This window comes from Manis pentadactyla, chromosome 1 (assembly GCF_030020395.1).
Source record: "Manis pentadactyla isolate mManPen7 chromosome 1, mManPen7.hap1, whole genome shotgun sequence".
Lineage (NCBI taxonomy): Eukaryota > Metazoa > Chordata > Mammalia > Pholidota > Manidae > Manis > Manis pentadactyla.
Window position 1 is genome coordinate 103,123,927 of NC_080019.1, and position 22,117 is coordinate 103,146,043.

The 22,117-nt window shown below is 38.9% G+C and overlaps 1 protein-coding gene across 4 annotated transcripts in view; it reads right to left on the reverse strand.

The window, feature by feature from the left end:
- PLD1 (phospholipase D1) overlaps positions 1 to 22,117 on the reverse strand; it is a 220,028-nt gene that overhangs the window by 79,995 nt on the left and 117,916 nt on the right. For 3 of the 4 annotated variants that reach the window (XM_036930885.2, XM_036930887.2, XM_057499971.1), the window contains exons 13-17: positions 17,140 to 17,250; positions 9,167 to 9,367; positions 8,065 to 8,278; positions 7,370 to 7,483; positions 587 to 715 (exon numbers count right to left, since the gene is read on the reverse strand). In XM_036930885.2, the coding sequence (XP_036786780.2) occupies positions 587 to 715; positions 7,370 to 7,483; positions 8,065 to 8,278; positions 9,167 to 9,367; positions 17,140 to 17,250 (769 nt within the window). The remainder of the gene's footprint in view (positions 1 to 586; positions 716 to 7,369; positions 7,484 to 8,064; positions 8,279 to 9,166; positions 9,368 to 17,139; positions 17,251 to 22,117) is intronic. The other variant, XM_036930886.2, reaches the window with a different exon arrangement.

Below are 22,117 nucleotides of genomic sequence, written 5' to 3' on the forward strand. Positions count from 1 at the left end.
TATAGCCCAGAGAAACATAGATCTCCCATTGAAGAACACAGTCCCCTATGCACCTCTCCCAAATAGGTTTCCATTTCAGTTAGTATTAGATAATCACTAGGTGATGAAGGGTGTGAGTTGGGACAAATTATGTAAGGCTGTGTACTTGACACTACATCTTTTTTTTTAATCCGGTTGAAATAATGTCAGGCCATGTACACAGTGCCATCTCTCCTCTTAGACATACAGGCAGAGTGACAGTCTAAAAATGTGTCAGTTTAATGCTGGAAGATGAAGATGATAAGCAGAAATGGAGATGAACAAAGGGAGGACACCATCTTTAGGAGAACCACAGATCATTTCCTCCCAGATATGCCCACATGAATCCTAGAGGTTTCAAACAGGTAGGCTCTATTTCATGTTCTTTTCTTACTATAACTACAAGGAAAACTCCTTAAGTATATGACAGAATGACAGTCTCCAAAGTTTTACCAAATATTCAAAACAAAACAAATCCAGAGACATTAGACTGGCACCCACGTACTTGCTGAGATGCTGATGAGTAAAAGATGAAATACAAGCAGCCACCTAGGACCATGGTACTCACCAGCAAAAGGCTTATCAAGCTGAACCCAGTCTTTGAAGACAAAATTGCAGTAGTCCTTTCCGTGCCAGAATCTGGTTTCCCCGTGGAGCTCCCCCATGCCTGTCTGTAAACTGCGGATGGAGCCAATGTCTGCGAAGGCAGCAAGATCCATTCAGAGACAGTGGTTGGCAGTGCAATTCTCCTTTATTAAACACTGAAAGCCTTCTTAACTCTTCTTCTTAAGCCTCAGCATTTGTTTCTTTTATCTGAGGCTGTGGGCTGGCCAGCTTTTATAACCTGCATAAGTTTATTATTTGTGGGCAGTTGGGGCTGTAACCAGGTTCACATGTGACAAGGAAATGTAACATTCTTATGCCCACCATCTACTGGATCACTGAAGAGTGGACCACAGGGTGAACTGTGAATAAAGAACTCACTAGGAGGGACTATGAGAGAGCAGTAAAGCTAGGTCAAGTAGAGAAACATGAGAGGCAGAGGCCATAAGAAGTCATGCCTTCTCTTTCCTCAACAATATGGTGCACACCTAATACATACTCTTGTCTTTTTAATTTCAAAAAGCAAAAATCCCAAATTTGCAGGTAACCTATGTTCCAGAATTGACTAACTAAATGACAACAAACTTCACCTTTTTGAATTAGAAATCCTTTACATGTAAAAGGAAGAACTTAGCCTAGACATCTGAAATCTTTGGGGTTCTAACAGTCTATATTCCTAAAACCATAAGTGACATCTGCAAACAATGCTGCAAAAACAGACAGAAGCTTATGATCATAGAGGCACAAAAGCTGCAATCTATTGCAACATTTCACAGAGAACTTTGCCAGGGCCTTATTACTTAAAGGGTAAATACTTTGACTTAAACAGTTTGTACATTTATGGGATATGTTGACCATAAGGACTACTAAGCAGGAAGACTAGCAGAACTGCAAAACACAAACGCAGCACTTGGCACAAGAGAGGCACTTAACAGACACTGGATGTGAAATACTTACTGAATGAATAAAAGGAGCCACACGAGGCAGCCAGTGAGAGCACTGGGCTGCTTCCCCCACTGCCGTACTGCCCCAGAATGTCTTTCTAAAATGCAGACTCCTTGCTTAAAAGCCTTCTAGGATAAACCTCTGCCTACAGGGGCTCAAATCCTAAGCTTAGTGTGCATGGAAGGCTCTTCCCAAATCAGTGCCAATCTTTCCGGTCCTCCTCTCCCCATACACCCCAGGCCCCATGGTTACCATAGTTCTCTGTATTTTGACAGGCCTGGTCTGTCAAGTCTACAAGCTGTTAGCACATTACATTATTCCTTCTGCCTAGAATATTCTTCCTCTTTCTCAGCTGCATCCTTCACGAGCCTGACAGCATTAGCTGTCCCCCGCCCTAGCGACACCTGCCAGATCCGGGTAGGAGAAGCAGTCAGGTGTAAGCAGGCTCCCTCCCTGCTTCGAACCAGGCTATAAACTCCTAAGGAGTCGGGAGCTTCTCCCCTCGCTGCCTGCTGTGGCTCCTGGTATTCAGTAGGCAATCAGTAAGTATTTGTAAAGCAGAAGTTTTTAAACAATCACCACGTACACTGATAATATTCTATCTCAAGCTGAATAATTAAGGTTATTGAGTACCTTCAAAGGTTATTGAAACTTTATATAAAATGTCTTAAAGTGCTAAAGATTAAGAAAACTAATTAATGGTAGAAACAGAATTCTATTGACTTCCCCGACTGTTTTATTTTTCTTGCTCCAAATGACTGAAAACACCGGTAGGTCTGTTTGCTCACCTGTAAGCTCTTTATAGTAAGCATGGCACTTTGTTTAAAAAAAGAAAAGGAAGAATAAAAGGACAAAGAACAATATAAATAATGGATCAAATTCCAAATTAATAAAAAATATGTATATATAATTTGTTTTTATCAATTGAGAAACTCTAAGCTAAAGCTTTACATATACACACATTATTTAAAAATCAGCTTTCACCTAATAGTTATGACAAGAAAAACAAAACAAAGCAAATTCTTGTCTCAGAAAATTAGCTTGATACTAATTGAAATTGACCTGCTCATAACTTAAATTTATTTTTTGTTTTAGCCATGGTCTAAGCTACTCCAAATAAATCAGGGTCGTCCGTCAGAACAAATGAAATATTAAGGCCGCAGAGCCAAGTACTGCTAGTTCCTGAGATCACTGCTCAGAACTGCATGAGCACTTGTGGAAAAAAGAGAGGGCTGTTGACATCAGCAATGCCCAGTAAATAGGAAAGGTTCTCATCAGTCCCAGGGGACTCCCAGTTGATTTCGTAATTGCACCTGTCTTATCTTTTGGCACAGGTTTGCAGGCCAGTTCCCTGCAATTCTCATCCATCAGTGGCCCAGACCCTGGCTGCCAAATTTCATAGAAAGGGTGTCTTCCTGCCCCTCACCTAGTGTCTCTGACTTTCCCACATCTGCCTATCAATCTCAGCTCTTGGCTTCCAAAGTCACACTCCTCTCTCTGTGACTCTAACCCAGCTTCCTGAGCTTTCCTGGCTCCTCCTCCCCAACAAGCTGCTCTCTGACTTCCTCCTAAATGTATCCCCCTCTCCCTGGCTTCTCTTTTGGACTTCAGGTTTACAGCCACTTCCAGTGGCTCGCCTGACCTTGTCTACCTTGTTGCCCCACCAGGATTTTATAATCACGTGTGACACTAGAATCATTATCACTCCCACAAATTAAGCCACCTTCCTTTGAGATTTCTGCTTTCTGCTCATAATCACACAAGTTCAGACCTCAGAATCACCTTTGGCTCCTCTCTCCTTCACCATCTTTCCCCACCCTCCTCCCCATCACCACTTCCCAAATCCTAAGGAAATTCTGCTGATTCTACCTGTTGAAAGAGTTTCTCCCAATCACTTAATTCTTGGGCTCACTGGAGCAAGCTAATCAGACCATCTGTGTCTAGTGTAACTAGTTCAACACCACCCTTAACTCCCTACCCCACTCCCACGTATCCCTCCAAATCCCACCACCCCCAGCTCCCAGGGATTCTCCAACATTTAGTGTATGAGGGTCAATGTCTCAGTCTGACTTTCAAGACCCTCTCTATACTGGTTCAGATATATCCAACCAGCCCAATCTATATACACATTAACTAACCCTTAACCACAATTCCAAAACCCCAAAGCTCTGAAAAATTCAAATTATTTTCACAGCTCATTTGTAAGCAAATCCTGCCTTTATTTATCCCATGTGGTGCTGCACAATATAAAAGATTTGCTTATGGGGGGTTTCCTGGACCCTACAAAGAATGTAACATAATACAGAGTATAAATACAGTATTACTTTTCTAAAATCCAGAATCTTTTAATTTCTAAAGCACTTCTGATCTCCAGAATTTTGTATAAGAGATGGTAGACCTCTATGTATTAACCACATCCCACATCTAGATCTGAGAAGCTGAAATAAATACTTCTGGCATCCCAAATCTGTGCCTTAGGAAATGAAACATCTGCCTGGAATGTCTGTTTCTCTCCCTTCTTAGTCTTTGCCTATGCAATTTTGCCAATGTTCAAGGTCAGTTCCAGACAGATTCTGTGTGTTTTATCTCAAAAAAACTTGTGCTTTTCAAAACTTTTTGATTTTAGACTTGTGGGTCAGGATTTACATCTATGAAGGCTCCACTGACGACTCTAACCAGTAAGGATATCTCCCCCTGATGAATTACTAAGGCACAGAGTCAGTGAACTTTTTAAAACTGATGCTTACCTGTTAGATAACAAACTCTTTGACTGAAGAAAATAAGTTTGATATATCCTCTATCATTGCATCCCTGAGCACAGAGTTTAAAAATGACTTAACCTATTATCCATTATCCCTTTTAATTATACATCTGAGTTTGAAACACCTGTTTCAACTAAACTGCAAAAACGATTTTCTCAGCCATTTATTTAGTTTTGCTTACAAGGAAAAGATCAGCAAACAGTTGCTGAATATAAGAGGAGTAAATATTAACCCTTTAAAAATAACATAGTATCAAGCAAAGCAATGTCAATTCATAATTCTCCCTCTTGCAACATAATTTTTAAGGACAAAAGAACCTTGAAGATGACTGGGGGATTTTGATTTAGAATATATACTGCACTACAGAAATCTACCATGGTTACTAATCACATTTAAGATGAACTGGTTTAAAAAAAAAAAAAGATGAACTGGTTTTCATGCAGTTTTTCTACTTAAAAACCCACAGTGATCTTGCATGCATGCTCCATACTGTTCTGCACACCACCATGAAGGTTCACTAGGAGCCCAGTTCATCAAGGCCTTTTGCATTCAAGTAAAACTGACAATGAAGCTAACCCGGTTCACATCCTCAGGAAAGGAAGTTATTAACTCAAGCAAACATTCCGTTTCAAGTTTCTAATGAACAGTCAGTCACTCTATGCTCCATTTGGGTTTCAAGTCCTAAGACATTCTAAGTTTAAGTCATTACATGATTTAAATGTAGAGTTGTGCTCTTTAAACCTCCTTTATTATAAATCGTAGAACCTTACTCTTTTTTCAACACAAATTCACATGGAATTTCAATATATATAACAATACAAGTGGGATCATTCTGGTTGAAGCAGGTACCAACAGGGGTGAGACGGTCCAGGTCTCGCTTACTCAGTGTCCTCCTCAGAGGCCCCCTGAGAATAGACTTTGCAAAGCACTGCCCCAGCAGGACTCAACTATCCTTTTGCTTCCCTTTTTAAGTAAATTCATTGTTTTCATATTAAAAAATTAAATTTGTAACTTAACATGGTTAATGAACAAAGTGCTCTCTGTCTTTCACATCCTACATCCTGTGACTCAGCAAATGCTGACAGCTCCACCTCAAGATGTTTTCAGTATCTGCCTGGTCACTAGCTGCCACCCTGGTCTGCTATGAAGAAGGAGCTATAAAACTGCAAGTCAGGCCTCTCTACGTCCTTTGCTCGAGGCTACGTGATGACTTTCCTATTTCACTCAAAGTAAAAGCCAAAATTCTATTACCTGTCTCTCCCCAGCTCCACTTCAGCCACAGTCCTGGAACACACGAACACTTCTGGCCTCAAAGCCTGTGCACCTGCTACTCCTCCCCCCAGACATTCTCTTATACTCATTTTTCTGTCCCTTTTGATCTCTGCTGTACACTCACCTCATTAGAGAAGCATTCTGTGGCACCCCTCCCCAGTATAAAATAATAGCAGCTCTTTTCTGCCCTCCCTGCTTCTCCTGCTCTATTGATCCCCATGAAAATAATCAACACCTGCTATATTGTGTTTGATGATACATTTGTATATATAATCCCCATCCTTATGCTCCAATTAGTTAGCTGGATTTCATCTGTTTTGTTAACTACATCCCTAGTACGTAGAATGGTGATTGGCATTTTATAGGAGCTCAATAAATACTATTTAATGGAACAAATGAATCATATATATTTATTCCTGTATCCCCACTTAGAGTTTTTAATGATTGCACAATGCCATCAAGGGGATGAACCAGTCATTATGTTCCTCACCATTCCCCTACTCTTGGATGTTTAGGTTGTGTATTTTCTCTCTTTCCCTTAATAAACAATACTGCATAGAACATGCATCCAGTTTACTAAGGAAAGGGTTTTCATCAACACTTGAAAAGCATCCATATTGGGTCCTCAATCACTATGGGTATCAGCCTCAGTCTGATGTTGGCCTGAGTTATTTAATATATTCAGCACCCAGTTTGTATCTTCTTTTCCTACTGTCAGCAACACTAACACTCAGTCGCAACAGACCCCTCAGCTTCACGGTTTGGCAACCTCATTCCTCCATCTCATTTTAAACTTCAGTCCTAAAAGCAGAAAGCCACATAGGAATTACAAAGCAATACCTGCACCTGTTTGCAACTCTTTATCCTTACTATCTGCCCCTGCATTTGCCTACCACCGGGCTCTCTGGACTTCCCAGAGGCTTCATGTCTCAAGGCTCTGAAGCTCTACTGAGCATAGGAATTACTGAGTTGTCCCTGAATCCACATATGCATCAAGTACTAGCTATGTGCTAAGTAAATAAAGTGTCTCCCTATATATGTTGTTATGATTTAAAACATACAAAGTTACTTAATAGTTATGTTGGAGCTTTTAGTTCATTATTTATAGTTAATTGGGTAAAAAAAAATGTAGGGTCCCCTCAAGAATGCTGAGAACCACTGCTTAAGATCAAGCTTAGTTTATCCGGCTCATTATGTCCTGCCAGCCACAAGCAATTCACACACAGCCCTGTTAGCTGGGCTGGAAGGCAGCCGTCAGCCACAGTACACGAGAACCATGGACTTGGGAATTTAGCCAAAAGGTTGTGATGTAGTAATCTGCATTTCTGTTAAATCACAAATTGGAATAATGAGCTCTGGAGGGCTCATAAACTGCAACTTTATTGGACAAGTCGTTTATCTCTTACCCCGAGTTCCCTCATCTGCGAGAAGGAGATAATACTGTTACTCCCCAGCACCACCAGTGCCGGGGGCTGTGACGGGCAGTCTCCATGCGGTAATCACCAGCTTATACTATGGTTGATGTTAATTAATACGATTATTTGTCCCGGTATCTGACCTATTGCCAAATTCCTCTTCCTTCCCACTGCATTTTAGGCTGTCCCTTTTATGTGAGTACCTCGTTCTTCTTAGAAAAGCTTATCAGAGCGTAGTTTCTAAAAACACATGTGGTGTGAAAACTGTGCGGACAGAAAGTCAACCGGAAGCACATTCTGCTCGCGCAGCAGAAGCTGAAGCCCAAGGAGGTTCTCTGCTCACACATCACTTACCCTCGTTAGGTCTAGTGAGCCCTTGCTCTGACTCACTGGAAGAGTGAAAGAATTTCAAGTGAGGTTTTAAACCATGGATTAAACTCTGACGACTTCTACAGTGATTACAATAACCTGGAGAAAGTTGAGAGTACCTTTTTTACAAATATATAAATAAATAAACAAAGTTTTCTAAACTGGAAAGCAGGGTCAATCATTTTTAAAACTAGAGAGGACTATAAAAATCAGTCACAAATCCTGCACAGCAGAAAACTGCAGGGCTTTAAGACAAACTTGAGAAGAGTAATTTATAAGATGTAGAAAATTTGGCAGTTGAGGATAAAAACTTGATGTATTTATTTCTGGATAGGAAGAGAAATGAAATTTCTTCTGTGAAAAGTTTATAAGTTACACTTAATACTTTCCTTGTTCCTTCATAACTTGGCAGTATTTTAGAAATGCTTAGTCATTCTGTTAGCACCAGAAGCATGAACTGTAGTTACTGTTACGACTTTCGTGCGGTAAAACAGTGAATCTGCCCTGCAGTGAGGCAAATGGAGCCATGAAATGGCAGGAAATGGGATACGGTGATACAGGGACCCTTTGGCATTACTCATGTTACCCCGTTATAAAAAGACAGGTTTCAACAACAGGTCTACAGTGCCTGGCTATGGAGGCACAGAGTGCTGTGGAGACAAGTCCTAGCAGAGACTTACGGGAGGCGCTGTCAAGGCTGCTGATGCTGTCTGAGCTATGCACCTGGTGCCGGTGCAGCTGCCTGTAAAGGCTGAATTTGGAGAACTTTCTGGGCTTTCCTATTCCTTTCAGTTTTGAATCCGTATCATCAACACTCTTCAGGATGGGCAGATTTTTACTGGATTCATTTTTGTCTCTGAGGCTTAAGGATTCCATACACTCTGGTGTTTCGGCCTGAGGAAATTATTAAAGAAAAAAAACAGAGAGATTGCATAAGACACACTGCAATGAGTTCCTTTCATCCTAGTAGAGCTGAGGGGCAAAGTTTACACGGGTGTGCAGGAAGCGGACAGACAGACACAATAACGTGTGAGGTCAGCCACAGGGCATTCGGTGATTCTTGTGAGCTGTTTAAATACCATCAAAGGAATACCAGGCATTCCACTGTGGTTCCTTATTCTGTAGGCCAAATTCTTAAATTTCATACCAATTAACCTTTTCATCTCCATAAAGTTACCTATGTTACATTCATTATTGAGCTACTGAACCTCTTCCTTTGATAAACATTAAGAAATGCTGTTAGTTTTTATCCCGAAGTTTTATCTTCGTTTGAAGAGTTATCAATAACTCTTTTGAGAGGTTCTTAACTTCATTTGAGAAGTTCTTAACTTCCTGCTTTCAAACAGAATTCCTGAAATGACTCCAGGCCGCCCTCTCCCCTATCCTATTTTTGTAGCTCTTATTTTGGAAGATTCCAAAAAGCTACTTGTAATAAGGCTGCTTATTTAATTTGAACTCCAATTGCTGCACTTTGTTGTTTAAGGGCTTTTTCCCAAAAAAGAAATAAATCTTTCACTGAAATGAAAACAGAGGAGCTGGCCATGAGAGAGCAAAAGCCCTATTGAATCTCTTCTCTCTTCTCACAACAGAAGGAACAGAGACTCAGAGATGCCAAGTTGCCAACTTGCTAGGTGGTGTTTGATGTCAGATCTGTTTGACTTAATGTTCTTTATCCATCCCGGGATAGCCACTGCTCATTCAATCAATCAGTCATGCTACTAATACAGACTTATGTAAATTGTGTCTCTTTTATGCAGTTCCATAGAGGTGAAATTTGCTTACTGTGAAAGAACTCAGAGACAGTCCTGTGGTGACACGTTTCACACTGCCCACGTCCGTCAGTCTGTGCTCATCATCATCCCACCTTCCATAGGCCAGGTCGATCCCACCCACAAAGGCCACTGACTGGTCAATGATGACGAGCTTCTCGTGATGAGCCCACAGGTACACACTGGATGACACATGATCTGGGTGCCTCATCACCTTGAAAGGAAAAAAAACCCTACACTTCGTAATACGCTTTTTAAAATGTCCTTTGTGTTGTAATAAAAATAGGTCAGTTTTCTCCCCTAAATAATATTTTCTATAATTCAAATACCAGCATGTGCTATGTACACACCAAAGAAAAGCCCCAAACCTCTAATTTATTTTTAGGATTTAGCAGGGGAAGACTCCTGGTTACTTCTTATGCCTCCCACCTCCACACACACATTTTGGTGCAGTTGCCATTGAGCTTGAAGTTGGGCCAGGCATTTCAAAAGAAGTCACTTCAATGTAATAGCTGATTCCCTTTTACCCCTAAGACTATTATGTTATATCTGATATTATTTTTAAAAAAAACTCTAAAACTTTTAATCAACCTCTATTGTGAACAAAATTTTTAAGTATATAGATATTTTGGCAGCTCTTGGTTTGAAAGTTACTTTGACAAGTTACTAACCTCCTGTTTTCAAACAGGATTCTTTCTAAATGTTCCCAAACTGACCAACCTGTTTTTGTATGTCTTTAAGTAGGAACATTCCAAAATCTTTGGGGACTCCTTTTTTTAATAAAACATTTTTTTTCTTGTGGTGAAATACATGTAACAAAATTTACTATATTAACTATTTTGTAAGTGTACAGTTCAGTGGAATTAAGTACATTCATATTGTGTAACCATCCAGCATCCAGCTCCAGAAATCTTCATTTTGCAAAACTGAAATAACTCTACCCATTAAAAAACAACTTCCATTCCTTCCTTCCCGCACCCTGGCAACCAACATTCCACTTTCTGTCTCCATGAATTTGACTTATGTAAGTATCTCATAAAATGGAGTCATACAATATTTGTATTTTGTGACTGGTTTATGGCACGTAGAATAATGTCTTCATGGTTCATCCATGTTTTAGCATGTTAGAATTTCCTTCCTTTTTCAGACTGAATAATATTCCATGGTATGCATATACTAATCCATTACTGAGAATGGGATATTAAATTGTCCAATTATTATTATAGAACTCTCTATTTCACCCTTCAATTCCATCAATGTTTGCTTTATATATTTTGATAGTCTTTATTTGGCATGTAAATGTTTATAGTTGTTAATCTTCTTGCTGCACTGAGTATTTTATTAATGTATGATGTCCTCCTTTGTCTTTTGTAAACTTTTTTGATTTAAAGTTTATTTTGTCTGATATTAGTATAGCCATTCTTGCTTTCTTTTGGTTACTATTTACATGGAATATCTTTTTTTTAACCAAGCAAATTAAATAATTGTAATATAGATTAAGCCTGCTGGAGGTTTATTAATCCACTATCTTGGTGTATCTCAGTAACTACACAATGTTTATTGATAGGCTTTAGGTCTTCGATATTTTGTACAAGGTGATAGTGAGAAAAGCACTTTAAATCCCAGAGGAGCTCTGTTTGCTTCTATCAGTGTTCAAGGGATGTCACAGGGAGATAACATCTAAGTGGTTCCAGGATAACCTTACTGAGGAGCATGGGAACTTGACAGGACTCATATATTTAAAACAACTTTAGGAAGTATGTTCTTAGCTAAATGAAAAGAAGAAGTGTGAACTCTGCTGACTCCATCAATATCAGAAGTATAAGTGGAGTATTTTGTTTCATATCTGAGAGGGACACAATGCTATTTCTTCAAAATATACATTAGGGGGTTGAGGATTAAAGATGGTGGCGCGAGAGGAGTGACGGAGGCTTCCCCCTAAAACTGGATACAATTAGAAAATATATTTGGTGCAAATAATCCTGAGAGAGCAACAGGAAAGAGGATGGTGCCAGACTGCATACACCTGGAGAAAAGAGCAGACCTCACTGAATGGGGTAATGTACCAGAGCGGTGGCTCGGCAGGACCTGAGCCCTTTCCAACCCCAGCTCACCAGTGGGAGAAAGAGAAAAGGAGCAGGGAGGGAGTGGAAGCCTGGGACTGCTGAACACCTAGCTCTGGAGATCTGCACCAGGAGCACAAGCCTACATTTCATGGTGCTTTCATCATACTCTTCTGATTATGGGGTTGGAAAGCTGGGACAGGCGGAGTTCCTGGGGAGACTGGGATCTCAGCCGCTTGTGGAAAGCAGGGATCCATATCTGGCTGCTCTGGGACAAAAGCTTATATTTGTGTGCTCAGCCCACTGGTTCAGGCAGTGGAGACAGGCACAGCAGCTGGGAGGTGGGGAACAGCTCTTTCCTCCCCCCAGGCACCAATACTGCTCCCCTGCAACCCCCCAATATTGCTTCAGGGGCTCAGCAGCTCCAGAATAGAGCTTCTGGACACTAGAGGGCGCCATATACAAACATGAAATGCCAAAGGAACCTTGTCCAGAATAAAATTATCAATACAACTCCCGAGAAAGATTTAAATGATATGGACCTCGTGACTCTTCTGAAAGGGAGTGCAAAATAAAAATCATCAACATGCTAATGGAGGGATGGAAAGTCATCCAAGAACTCAGGAATGAATTCAGGTCAGAGATCCAATTGTTGAAGAGCACGATGGAGGGTATTAAAAGCAGGTTGCATACGGTGGAGGAGACAATAAATGAAATAGAAACTAGAGAAGAGGAATACAAAGAAGCTGAGGCACAGAGAGAAAAAAGAATCTCTAAGAATGAAAGAATATTGAGAGAACAGTGTGACCAATCCAAATGGAACAATATTTGCATTATAGGTACACCAGAAGAAGAAGAGAGAGAGAAAGGGATAGAAAGTGTCTGAGGAGGTAGTTGCTGAAAACTTCCCCAAACTGGGGAAGGAGATAGTCTCTCCGGCGATGGAGATCCACAGATCTCCCAACACAAGGGACCCAAGGAAGACAACACCATGACACATAGTAATTAAAATGGAAAAGATCAAGGATAAGGATAGACTGTTAAAAGCAGCCAGAGATAGAAATAAGATCACATACAAAGGAAAGCCCATCAGGTTAACATCAGACTTCTCATCAGAAACCTTACAGGCCAGAAGGGAGTGGCATGATGTATTTAATGCCATGAAGCAGAAGGGCCTGGAACCAAGATTACTTTATCTGGCAAGATTATCATTTAAATTTGAAGGAGGGATTAAACAATTTTCAGATAAGCAAAAGCTGAGAGAATTTAACTCCCACAAACCATCTCTATAGTCTATTTTGGAGGAACTGCTATAGATGGAAGTTTTCCTAAGGTTGAATAGTGTCACCAGAGGTAATAAAACCACAGTAAAGAAAGTAGAACAGCTAATTACTAAGCAAATGCAAAATTAAATTAACTACCCCCAAAGTCAATCAAGGGAAAGACAAAGAGTACAGAATAGATACCTAATATATAAAGAATGGAGGAGGAAGAAAAAGGAGGAGAAACAGAAAAGAACCTTTAGATTGTGTTTGTAACAGCATACTAAGTGAGTTAAGTTGGACTCTTAGACAGTAAGGAAATTAACCTTGAACCTTTGGTAACCATGAATCTAAAGCCTGCAATGGCAATAAGTACATACCTATCGATAATCACCCTAAATGTAAATGGACTGAATGCACCAATCAAAAGACATAGAATCACTGAATGGATAAACAAACAAGACCCATCTATATGCTGCTTATAAGAGACTCACCTCAAACCCAAAGGCATGCACAGACTAAAAATCAAGGGATGGAAAAAAATATTTCATGCAAACAACACGGAGAAAAAAGCAGGTGTTGCAGTACTAGTATCAGACAAAATAGACTTCAAAACAAAGAAAGTAACAAGAGATAAAGAAGGACATTATATAACGATAAAGGGGTCAGTCCAACAAGAGGATATAACCATTATAAATGTATATGCACCCAACACAGGGGCACCAGCATAAGTGAAACAAATACTAACAGAACTAAAGGAGGAAATAGAATGCAATGCATTCATTTTAGGAGACTTCAACACACCATTCACTCCAAAGGACAGATCCACCAGACAGAAAATAAGTAAGGACACAGAGGCACTGAACAACACACTAGAACAGATGGACCTAAGGGACATCTATAGAACTCTACATCCAAAAGCAACAGGATACACATTCTTCTCAAGTGCACATGGAACAGTCTCCAGAATAGACCACATACTAGGCCACAAAAAGAGCCTCAGTAAATTCCAAAAGACTGAAATCCTACCAACCAACTTTTCAGACCACAAAGGTATAAAACTAGAAATAAATGGTACAAAGAAAGCAAAAAGGCCAACAAACACATGGAGGCTTAACAACATGCTTTTAAATACTCAATGGATCAGTGACCAAATTAAAATAGAGATCAAGCAATATATGGAAACAAATGACATCAAACGACACAAAGCCCCAAATTCTGTGGGATGCAGTGAAAGCAGTCTTAAGAGGAAAGTATATAGCAATTCAGGCATATTTAAAGATGGAAGAACAAACCCAAATGAGTAGTCTAATGTCACAATTATCAAAATTGGAAAAAGAAGAACAAATGAGGCCTAAAGTCAGCAGAAGGAGGGACATAATAAAGATCAGAGAAGAAATAAATAAAATTGAGAAGAATAAAACAAGAGAAAAAAATCAGTGAAACCAAGAGCTGGTTCTTTGAGAAAATAAACAAAATAGATAAGCCTCTAGCCAGACTTATTAAGAGAAAAAGAGAATCAACATACATCAACAGAATCAGAAATGAGAAAGGAAACATCACGACGGACCCAACAGAAATACAAAGAATTATTACAGACTACTATGAAAATCTATATGCTAACAAGCTAGGAAACCTAGAAGAAATGGACAACTTCCTAGAAAAATACAACCTTCCAAGACTGACCGAGAAAGAAACACAAAATCTAAACAAACCAATTACCAGGAAAGAATTTGAAGCGGTAAGCAAAAAACTACCCAAGAACAAAAACCCCGGGCCAGATGGATTTACCTCGGAATTTTATCACACACACAGAGAAGACATAATACCCATTCTCCTTAAAGTTTTCCAAAAAATAGAAGAGGAGGGAATACTCCCAAACTCATTTTATGAAGCCAACATCACCCTAATACCAAAACCAGGCAAAGATCCCACCAAAAAAGAAAATGACAGACCAAAATCCCTGATGAATGTAGATGCAAAAATACTCAACAAAATATTAGCAAACCGAATTCAAAAATACATCATAAGGATCATACACCATGACCAAGTGGGATTCATCCAGGGATGCAAGGATGGTACAACATTCGAAAATCCATCAACATCATCCACCACATAAACAAAAAGGACAAAAACCACATGATCGTCTCCATAGATGCTGAAAAAGCATTCGACAAAATTCAACATCCATTCATGATAAAAACTCTCAACAAAATGGGTATAGAGGGAAAGTACCTCAACATAATAAAGGCCATATATGATAAACCCACAGCCAGCATCAAACTGAACAGTGAGAAGCTGAAAGCTTTTCCTCTGAGATCGGGAACAAGATAGGGATGCCCACTCTCCCCACTGTTATTCTACATAGTACGGAGGTCCTAGCCACAGCAATTAATCAAAACAAAGAAATACAAGGAATCCAAATTGGTAAAGAAGAAGTTAAACTGTCATTATTTGCAGATGACATGATATTGTACATAAAAAACCCTAAAGACTCCACTCCAGAACTACTAGAACTGATATCGGAATTCAGCAAAGTTGCAGGATACAAAATTAACACACAGAAATCTGTGGGCTTTCCTGTGCACTAACAATGAACTAATAGAAGGAGAAATCAGGAAAATAATTCCATTCACAATTGCATCAAAAAGAATAAAATACTTAGGAATAAACCTAACCAAGGAAGTGAAAGACCTATACCCTGAAAACTGCAAGACACTCTTAAGAGAAATAAAAGAGGACACTAACAAATTGAAACTCATCCCATGCTCTTGGCTAGGAAGAATTAATATCGTCAAAATGGCCATCCTGCCCAAAGCAATATACAGATTTGATAAATCCCTATCAAATTACCAACAGCATTCTTCAATGAACTGGAACAAATAGTTCAAAACTTCATATGGAAACACCAAAGACCTTGTAATAGCCAAAGCAATCCTGAGAAGGAAGAATAAAGTGGGGGGGATCTCGCTCCCCAACTTTAAGCTCTACTACAAAGCCACAGTAATCAAGACAATTTGGTACTGGCACAAGAACAGAGCCACAGACCAGTGGAACAGAATAGAGACTCCAGACATTAATCCAAACATATATGGTCAATTAATATATGATAAAGGAGATATGGACATAAAACGGGGAAATGACAGTCTCTTCAACAGATGGTGCTGGCAAACCTGGACAGCTACATGTAAGAGAATGAAACTGGATCACTGTCTCACCTCATCCACAAAAGTAAATTCAAAATGGATCAAAGACCTGCATGTAAGTCATGAAACCATAAAACTCTTAGAAAAAAAACATAGGCAAAAATCTCTTGGACATAAACATGAGTGACTTCTTCATGAACATATCTCCCCGGGCAAGGGAAACAAAAGCAAAAATGAACAAGTGGGACTATATCAAGATGAAAAGCTTCTGTACAGCAAAGGATACCATCAATAGAACAAAAAGGTACCCTACAGTATGGGAGAATATATTCATAAATGACAGCTCCAATAAGGGGTTGACATCCAAAATATATAAAGAGCTCACACACCTCAACAAACAAAAAGCAAATCATCCAATTAAAAAATGGGCAGAGGAGCTGAACAGACAGTTCTCCAAAGAAGAAATTCAGATGGCCAACAGACACATGAAAAGATGCTTCACATCGCTAGTCATCAGAGAAATGCAAATTAAAACCACAATGAGATATCACCTCACATCAGTAAGGATCACCACCATCCAAAAGACAAAGAACAACAAATGTTGGTGAGGTTGTGGAGAAAGGGGAACCCTCCTACACTGCTGGTGGGAATGTAAATTAGTTCAACCATTGTGGAAAGCAGTGTGGGGTTCCCTCAAAAAGCCCAAAATAGAAATACCATTTGACCTAGGAATTCCACTCCTAGGAATTTACCCTAAGAATGCAGCAGCCCAGTTTGAAAAAGACAGATGGACCCCTATGTTTACCACAGCACTATTTACAATAGCTAAGAAATGGAAGCAACCTAAGTGTCCATCAGTAGATGAATGGATAAAGAAGATGTGGTACATATACACAATGGAATATTATTCAGCCATTAGAAGAAAACAACTCCTACCATTTGCAACAACATGGATGGAGCTAGAGGGTATTATGCTCAGTGAAATAAGCCAGGCGGAGAAAGACAAGTACCAAATGATTTCACTCATATTTGGAGTATAAGAAGAAAGAAAAACTGAAGGAACAAAACAGCGGCTGAATTACAGAACCCAAGAATGGACTAACAGTTACCAAAGGGAAAGGGATTGGGGAGGATGGGTGGGAAGGGAGGGATAAGGGTGGGGAAAAAGAAAGGGGGCCTTACTATTAGCATCTATAATGTGGGGGGGTCATAGGGAGGGATGTGCAACACAGAGAAGACAAGTAGGGATTCTACAGCATCTTACTACGCTGAATGATAGTGACTGTAATGGGGTTTGTTGGGGGGGATTTGGTGAAGGGCGGAGTTTAGTGAACATAATATTCTTCATGTAATTGTACATTAATGATAACAAAATGAATGTATATATATATATATATATACATACACACACACACACACATTAGGGAATTCTAGAGATTAACACAGCTCAAAGCAAAACATATGTGAAGCACTGCAGAATAATGAATCATTGTTCATCTGGATGAACCCAAATACCTTTACGTTGGGGTGTAGACGCATTAAAGTCCTCTTGCTGTACTCACTGTTGATTCCAAGAGCAAGCTCCACCTCTTTGTAGAGCATTATGAAGATCTTCACCCCCTGTAGCTGTCACAAGAGAAGAACAGGAAGGAGTGAGAATTTTTGGAGATAAGTTTCTCTTCTTTCTTTCTGTGCATTGCACCTCCTTGTTTTCTTCTATAAACAAGAATAACAAAACATTTAATGAAAACAAAAGACAAGGTGGAACATGAGTGTATATTAAAATACAGATACCAAAAACAAGAATTTATCTCCTTTCCATTCCTTCACTTGTCTTACCAATGGAGAGTGTCAATATTTGACTAATAACAGCCAGAAGGATGAAACTGTAACCTTAATGGTGGAAAGTGTCTCATAGTCTTACATGTTTGAACATTTCCAAACACTTTTCATGGGGGAACGTTTTGACTGTCATGTTGCAGGATTAGGGTTGTTTGTTTGCTTTCATTACATTTCAGTTAGTTAAAATAGCAGTGATAAAAAAAAGCTCTGGTGCATAAACTATACTAAATATTGCTTAAATGTTTCTGGGTATTTTTTCATATAATTTTCTTTATTAAAAATTATTTAAGTGGAATAAACACTCTTAATCCTCAAAGATGAATGTGTTGGCTCATCCTCTTAACTCATAATTAAGTCATTAATTTAATGATTTCACTATTTCACTAATGAAATGACTTTCAGAAGTCAGCTTCTCTAACATTCGAAAATCTCTATTAGCAGTTGCACACAAATGAACATTTGATCCATCTTGAGACCTTGAACCTTAAAGAAAATAGACAAGGCCAGCGTTGAATGTCAAATTAAATCAAAAGTGCCTGGTAAACTTTAACACGGTATACAAATAACATTTGCTATTAATATTAACCATTAAAAAGACAATTTCCCAGCAGCTATATAGATGTCCAACAGTAGTATAAAAAAGTATTAGTATAAAATTTTATATAGAATAAAAAACAAGTCTTTTCTCTTCTAGTCCTGGGTGGTGACAAGGTTGTATCCTCTGCTAACCTGCCCCGCACCTGACTGTCCCTCCCCTTCTCCCTGTCCCCTTACATGGTTTCCCTTCCAATGCAGTCCAGATGTATTCCTTCAGGAAACTCTTACTGACTCTGACTTCTTGCATCACTTTTTTTACTTTTTAGGTTTGTATTTTCAGTATTGGTGTGCAGTTTGTGACATTCTAATTTGCATTCTCCAGACCCAGCAGTTCTGAAAGCATTCTAAAACACTTTGTATACATATTGGATAATGTTTCTATACCTAGGTATTTACTATTCTAGAGGTAAAAGGCAATAATTAATCCATAATACAGTACTTTCTAGAGTATTAGAGATGCAGGCATATCTCATAAACTATAATGACAAAGAATAATTCAGTTATAGCTTAAATTAATAATCTATTGTAATTAGGCACTGTTCATAATAGAATCTGAGTCACATATTTAAGAAGACTTTATGGTTTGAACACATCAAATTGATAAGAACTAGTTATTTTTTGCAATGCTATAAAAATGTGAAATAACATAGGAGTTAATATTACACATGTAGTTTCCCACTATTGCTCTGCCAATATGAAGAAGTTTTGGTCCCTAAATCCTTATAAAAAAACAACACTTCAAAATACTGACACTCTATCTTTCTAGAGGTTAATAACGTCTGAAAAGTATATACATTTTTGGAGGGGCACACTAGATATGTGTTCTGGGCTGCATTAATGAAACTGGAGTACTAGGAGAAGGCCCATTCTTGCTCTGAAAAAAATAGGATAAAAATATATATGGCATTCTATTTCTTTGGTTGACAGCTGACATTTGAAAATTGCTTATTATTTATTACAACTAGGCAACTATTTTTGCAATCAAGTACAGAACTGCAGACTTGAGTAAAGAAATAAGGAAGGGAACGTGTAGGCAAGAGGAGAAAAGATTAGTCCCTGCAGGTTTGCTCAGTGAGTGTGCTCACTGAGGGCTCTAAATGACCATGAGAACATCATTCTATTTGTCTCTGTTCACACTGATTTAGCTATCTGAATATTTTAGGACTCAGCACTGAATAAGTTACAAAAAATAGCTTCCCACTGAAAGAGATAATATAAAATTTAAAATCCAAATTTTGAACCTAAATTACAGAGCATTACACCTGACATCTTTCATCATGGCTCATTTCTTTTAAATGAATAAAGTTCTGCTTCTTAGGCTTCTCAGATTATTACTCATGAAGGATAGTAGTTGCAAATTAGGAGCTGGCCTGAATCTTACCACTTTCCAGTTACCTGCATAACTAATGGATTTTAAAAAATAATAGAGATGTTAATGTTAATGGATTACATTATTATCCTTCAACTAGTAATACCTGACATTTTCTTCTATACTGTGTCTTTTCTCACTGAAATAAATTAACTTTAAAGAAAGAGTGTAGAGGCTTTTAAGTGTTTTTAGCTTAAATACAAATGACTAGTAAGAAAGTCATTAAATTAAAAATTGTGTTTTTATGTCATCTGGCTTACATTTATTCACTTACACCCATCTCACAATAAATAGTTAATTAGTGCCAAGATTTCTGTGATAATAAAGCAATAAACTTCCCTTCCTTGGGTCATGGTAAAAACACTGTCATAAACTCTAAACTATAAAGGGCAAAGGAAAAAACATTTCTTGGAAGCAAGGGCATTTACCAGATAATAATAGTGCAGACTAGTATAAAATGCGGGAAATATTTGTGCAAAATGAAAGAAAGCCAAATTAGAAAAAAAAAGGACTCATGTTAATTCTGTAATTAAAAAATATATATTTTTGAAGCGTCCAATGTTTTGCCAATGTCTTTCCAAGACCATAGGGCTAATTCCTTTCTGCTTAGAGAGAGGGAAGACAAGCATGACTCGGGGAAGCAGGGAAGCAGGTGGCCTGGGGATGACTGGGCCAAGCCTTGTTTCTTATCTCCACTGAAGTCAATTAACCTCAAGTTTCCACTGAATAAACTTCATGAAACCTGAGTTTCAAAAGATGAAAGTCTGTCCTCTTTCCTAATTAGTTTCTAGTCAAGTAGAGCAGCCATTATACTATAAGCAGTAGGATTTTTTTGGATTTGATATTTAATGATATGCAAAATACATGCAAGAAAATGAAAAATACAAAAAAATTTTAGAGTTGAAATAAAAAAGACTTTGTTTCTGAGCCAGCCTTTTCTCTGACTGCTCAAAGTATAGTGGTCAAAATATTTTCTAAATGTAGCAAAGTTTGTCTCCTGCCTCAAGATAACTCAGCTTACACGTCCCCAGGATCATCACTAATTTTATCACGTATAAAGGGCTTCCCCAGAGGGTTCAATATTTTAGGAAAATGAAAAGTGAAGGATAAAAATAAATAAGTCTTTGAGCAATGCATTCCGCCTTTCCTGACATGCCCTTTCGGTTTACCACTATGGTAAGATTCTGTTAGACTTTTTTCATGTAGGAGATGTGACTGATCAGCTTGTCTGACAAACCTGGACATCATTCCCTCTTTTTGATCACTGAGTGCAACTTTAGAATATGCCTTGCGGTACAGGGCAGCAAGAAATCAACCTGATGACAAAATTCCTACTGAGGATGTAAACCTTTTTCTCTGTCTCCAGGTTGCTGCACTTGAAGTTTCATCTGGTGCAAGTCTCATAAAAAATATCACATACTTCGAAGGTTGAACTATACATACCGGGTACACAACACAGTTACCACATTGCTTTTTATCATATAAGCCTGATGCAACTTACCTCACCTGCAGTAACTGCAGAACTATGGAAAACCCTGGGATGTTGATTTGAATTGTAAACAGCCTGCCTCTCAAGACTGGCTTGTACTATTAAATGATGATACTGCAGACCAAAAGGCTAACGAAACAGGAGACTATCAACTTGGTTATTACAAGAGGAACAAAATACTGTATTTTTTCTTCCCGAGAAAAACAGCCATTATAAGAGATGTTTTGCCTATTTCTTAGCTATGATGCAGAGACACTCTGTGAAGCTAGTGGCTTTCAGAAACTAAATTATTTATGCAAAGCAGTGTTTAGGAGCTTATGAAATGTCAGTTTGTAATGATCTGGGTATTAAAAATTTACGACCAAAATAGTAATATAGTGTAACTAGATTAAGGAAGAGCAATTCTGCTAAATGTACCACTTGAGAAAGTAATATTAATAATATTACTATTTCCTTAGGAAATTCTTCAAATCATTATGTGCACTTAAAAATCACAAGTTTCAGGAAGCACATGAAATTGAAATGAAGCAGTATTATCAAGCAGTAATATTTGCTTGGCCGTGGAATCCACTTGGGACTTCAGCAGGGTTCATAAGCCATACAAGCAAAGAGCAGCCACACCAGTGACAGAGAAGGCAAACGGATAGCACGCTGAGGAGAATAAGTGAACACTGCCAGCGGACAGGAGCCGGAGGGCCAGGCCTGCAGGGGCTTCCATCTGAGCCGCTCTGGCATTTACTTGCCTTCTGGGGTTCACTTAGATGGTCCTGTAGGCCCCTCACACTCAAGTGATCTAAAATTTCAGCTCTCCGAATCTGAGTTCTCCCCACTTTGTCCCACTACCAGACTCACCCTCCCAATACATCACTTTAATCAGATTGTCCCTCCACCAGCAGATGCTGCCACAGTTTCCCACTGTCCTCCATGAAGTCCAAACCCCTGGCTTGGCTCACAAGCCTCCTCATTCCGCTGCAGCCTGCCTTTCCAGCTTGGTGCTCCACCTCACCTATGCCAACACTCAGCTGAGAGTCGGCCTTGTCACTTTACTGGGACTAACAAAGACTTTGGAATTCCTGCCTCCAGAATATTTCCTCACCACATCTCCTACACCTAGAAAGTTCCTCCTTCCATCTGAAAATTTTGTCCATCCAATATGCCCTATATCCCTCAGGTTGTGAGGGGCTCTTCCATCAGGC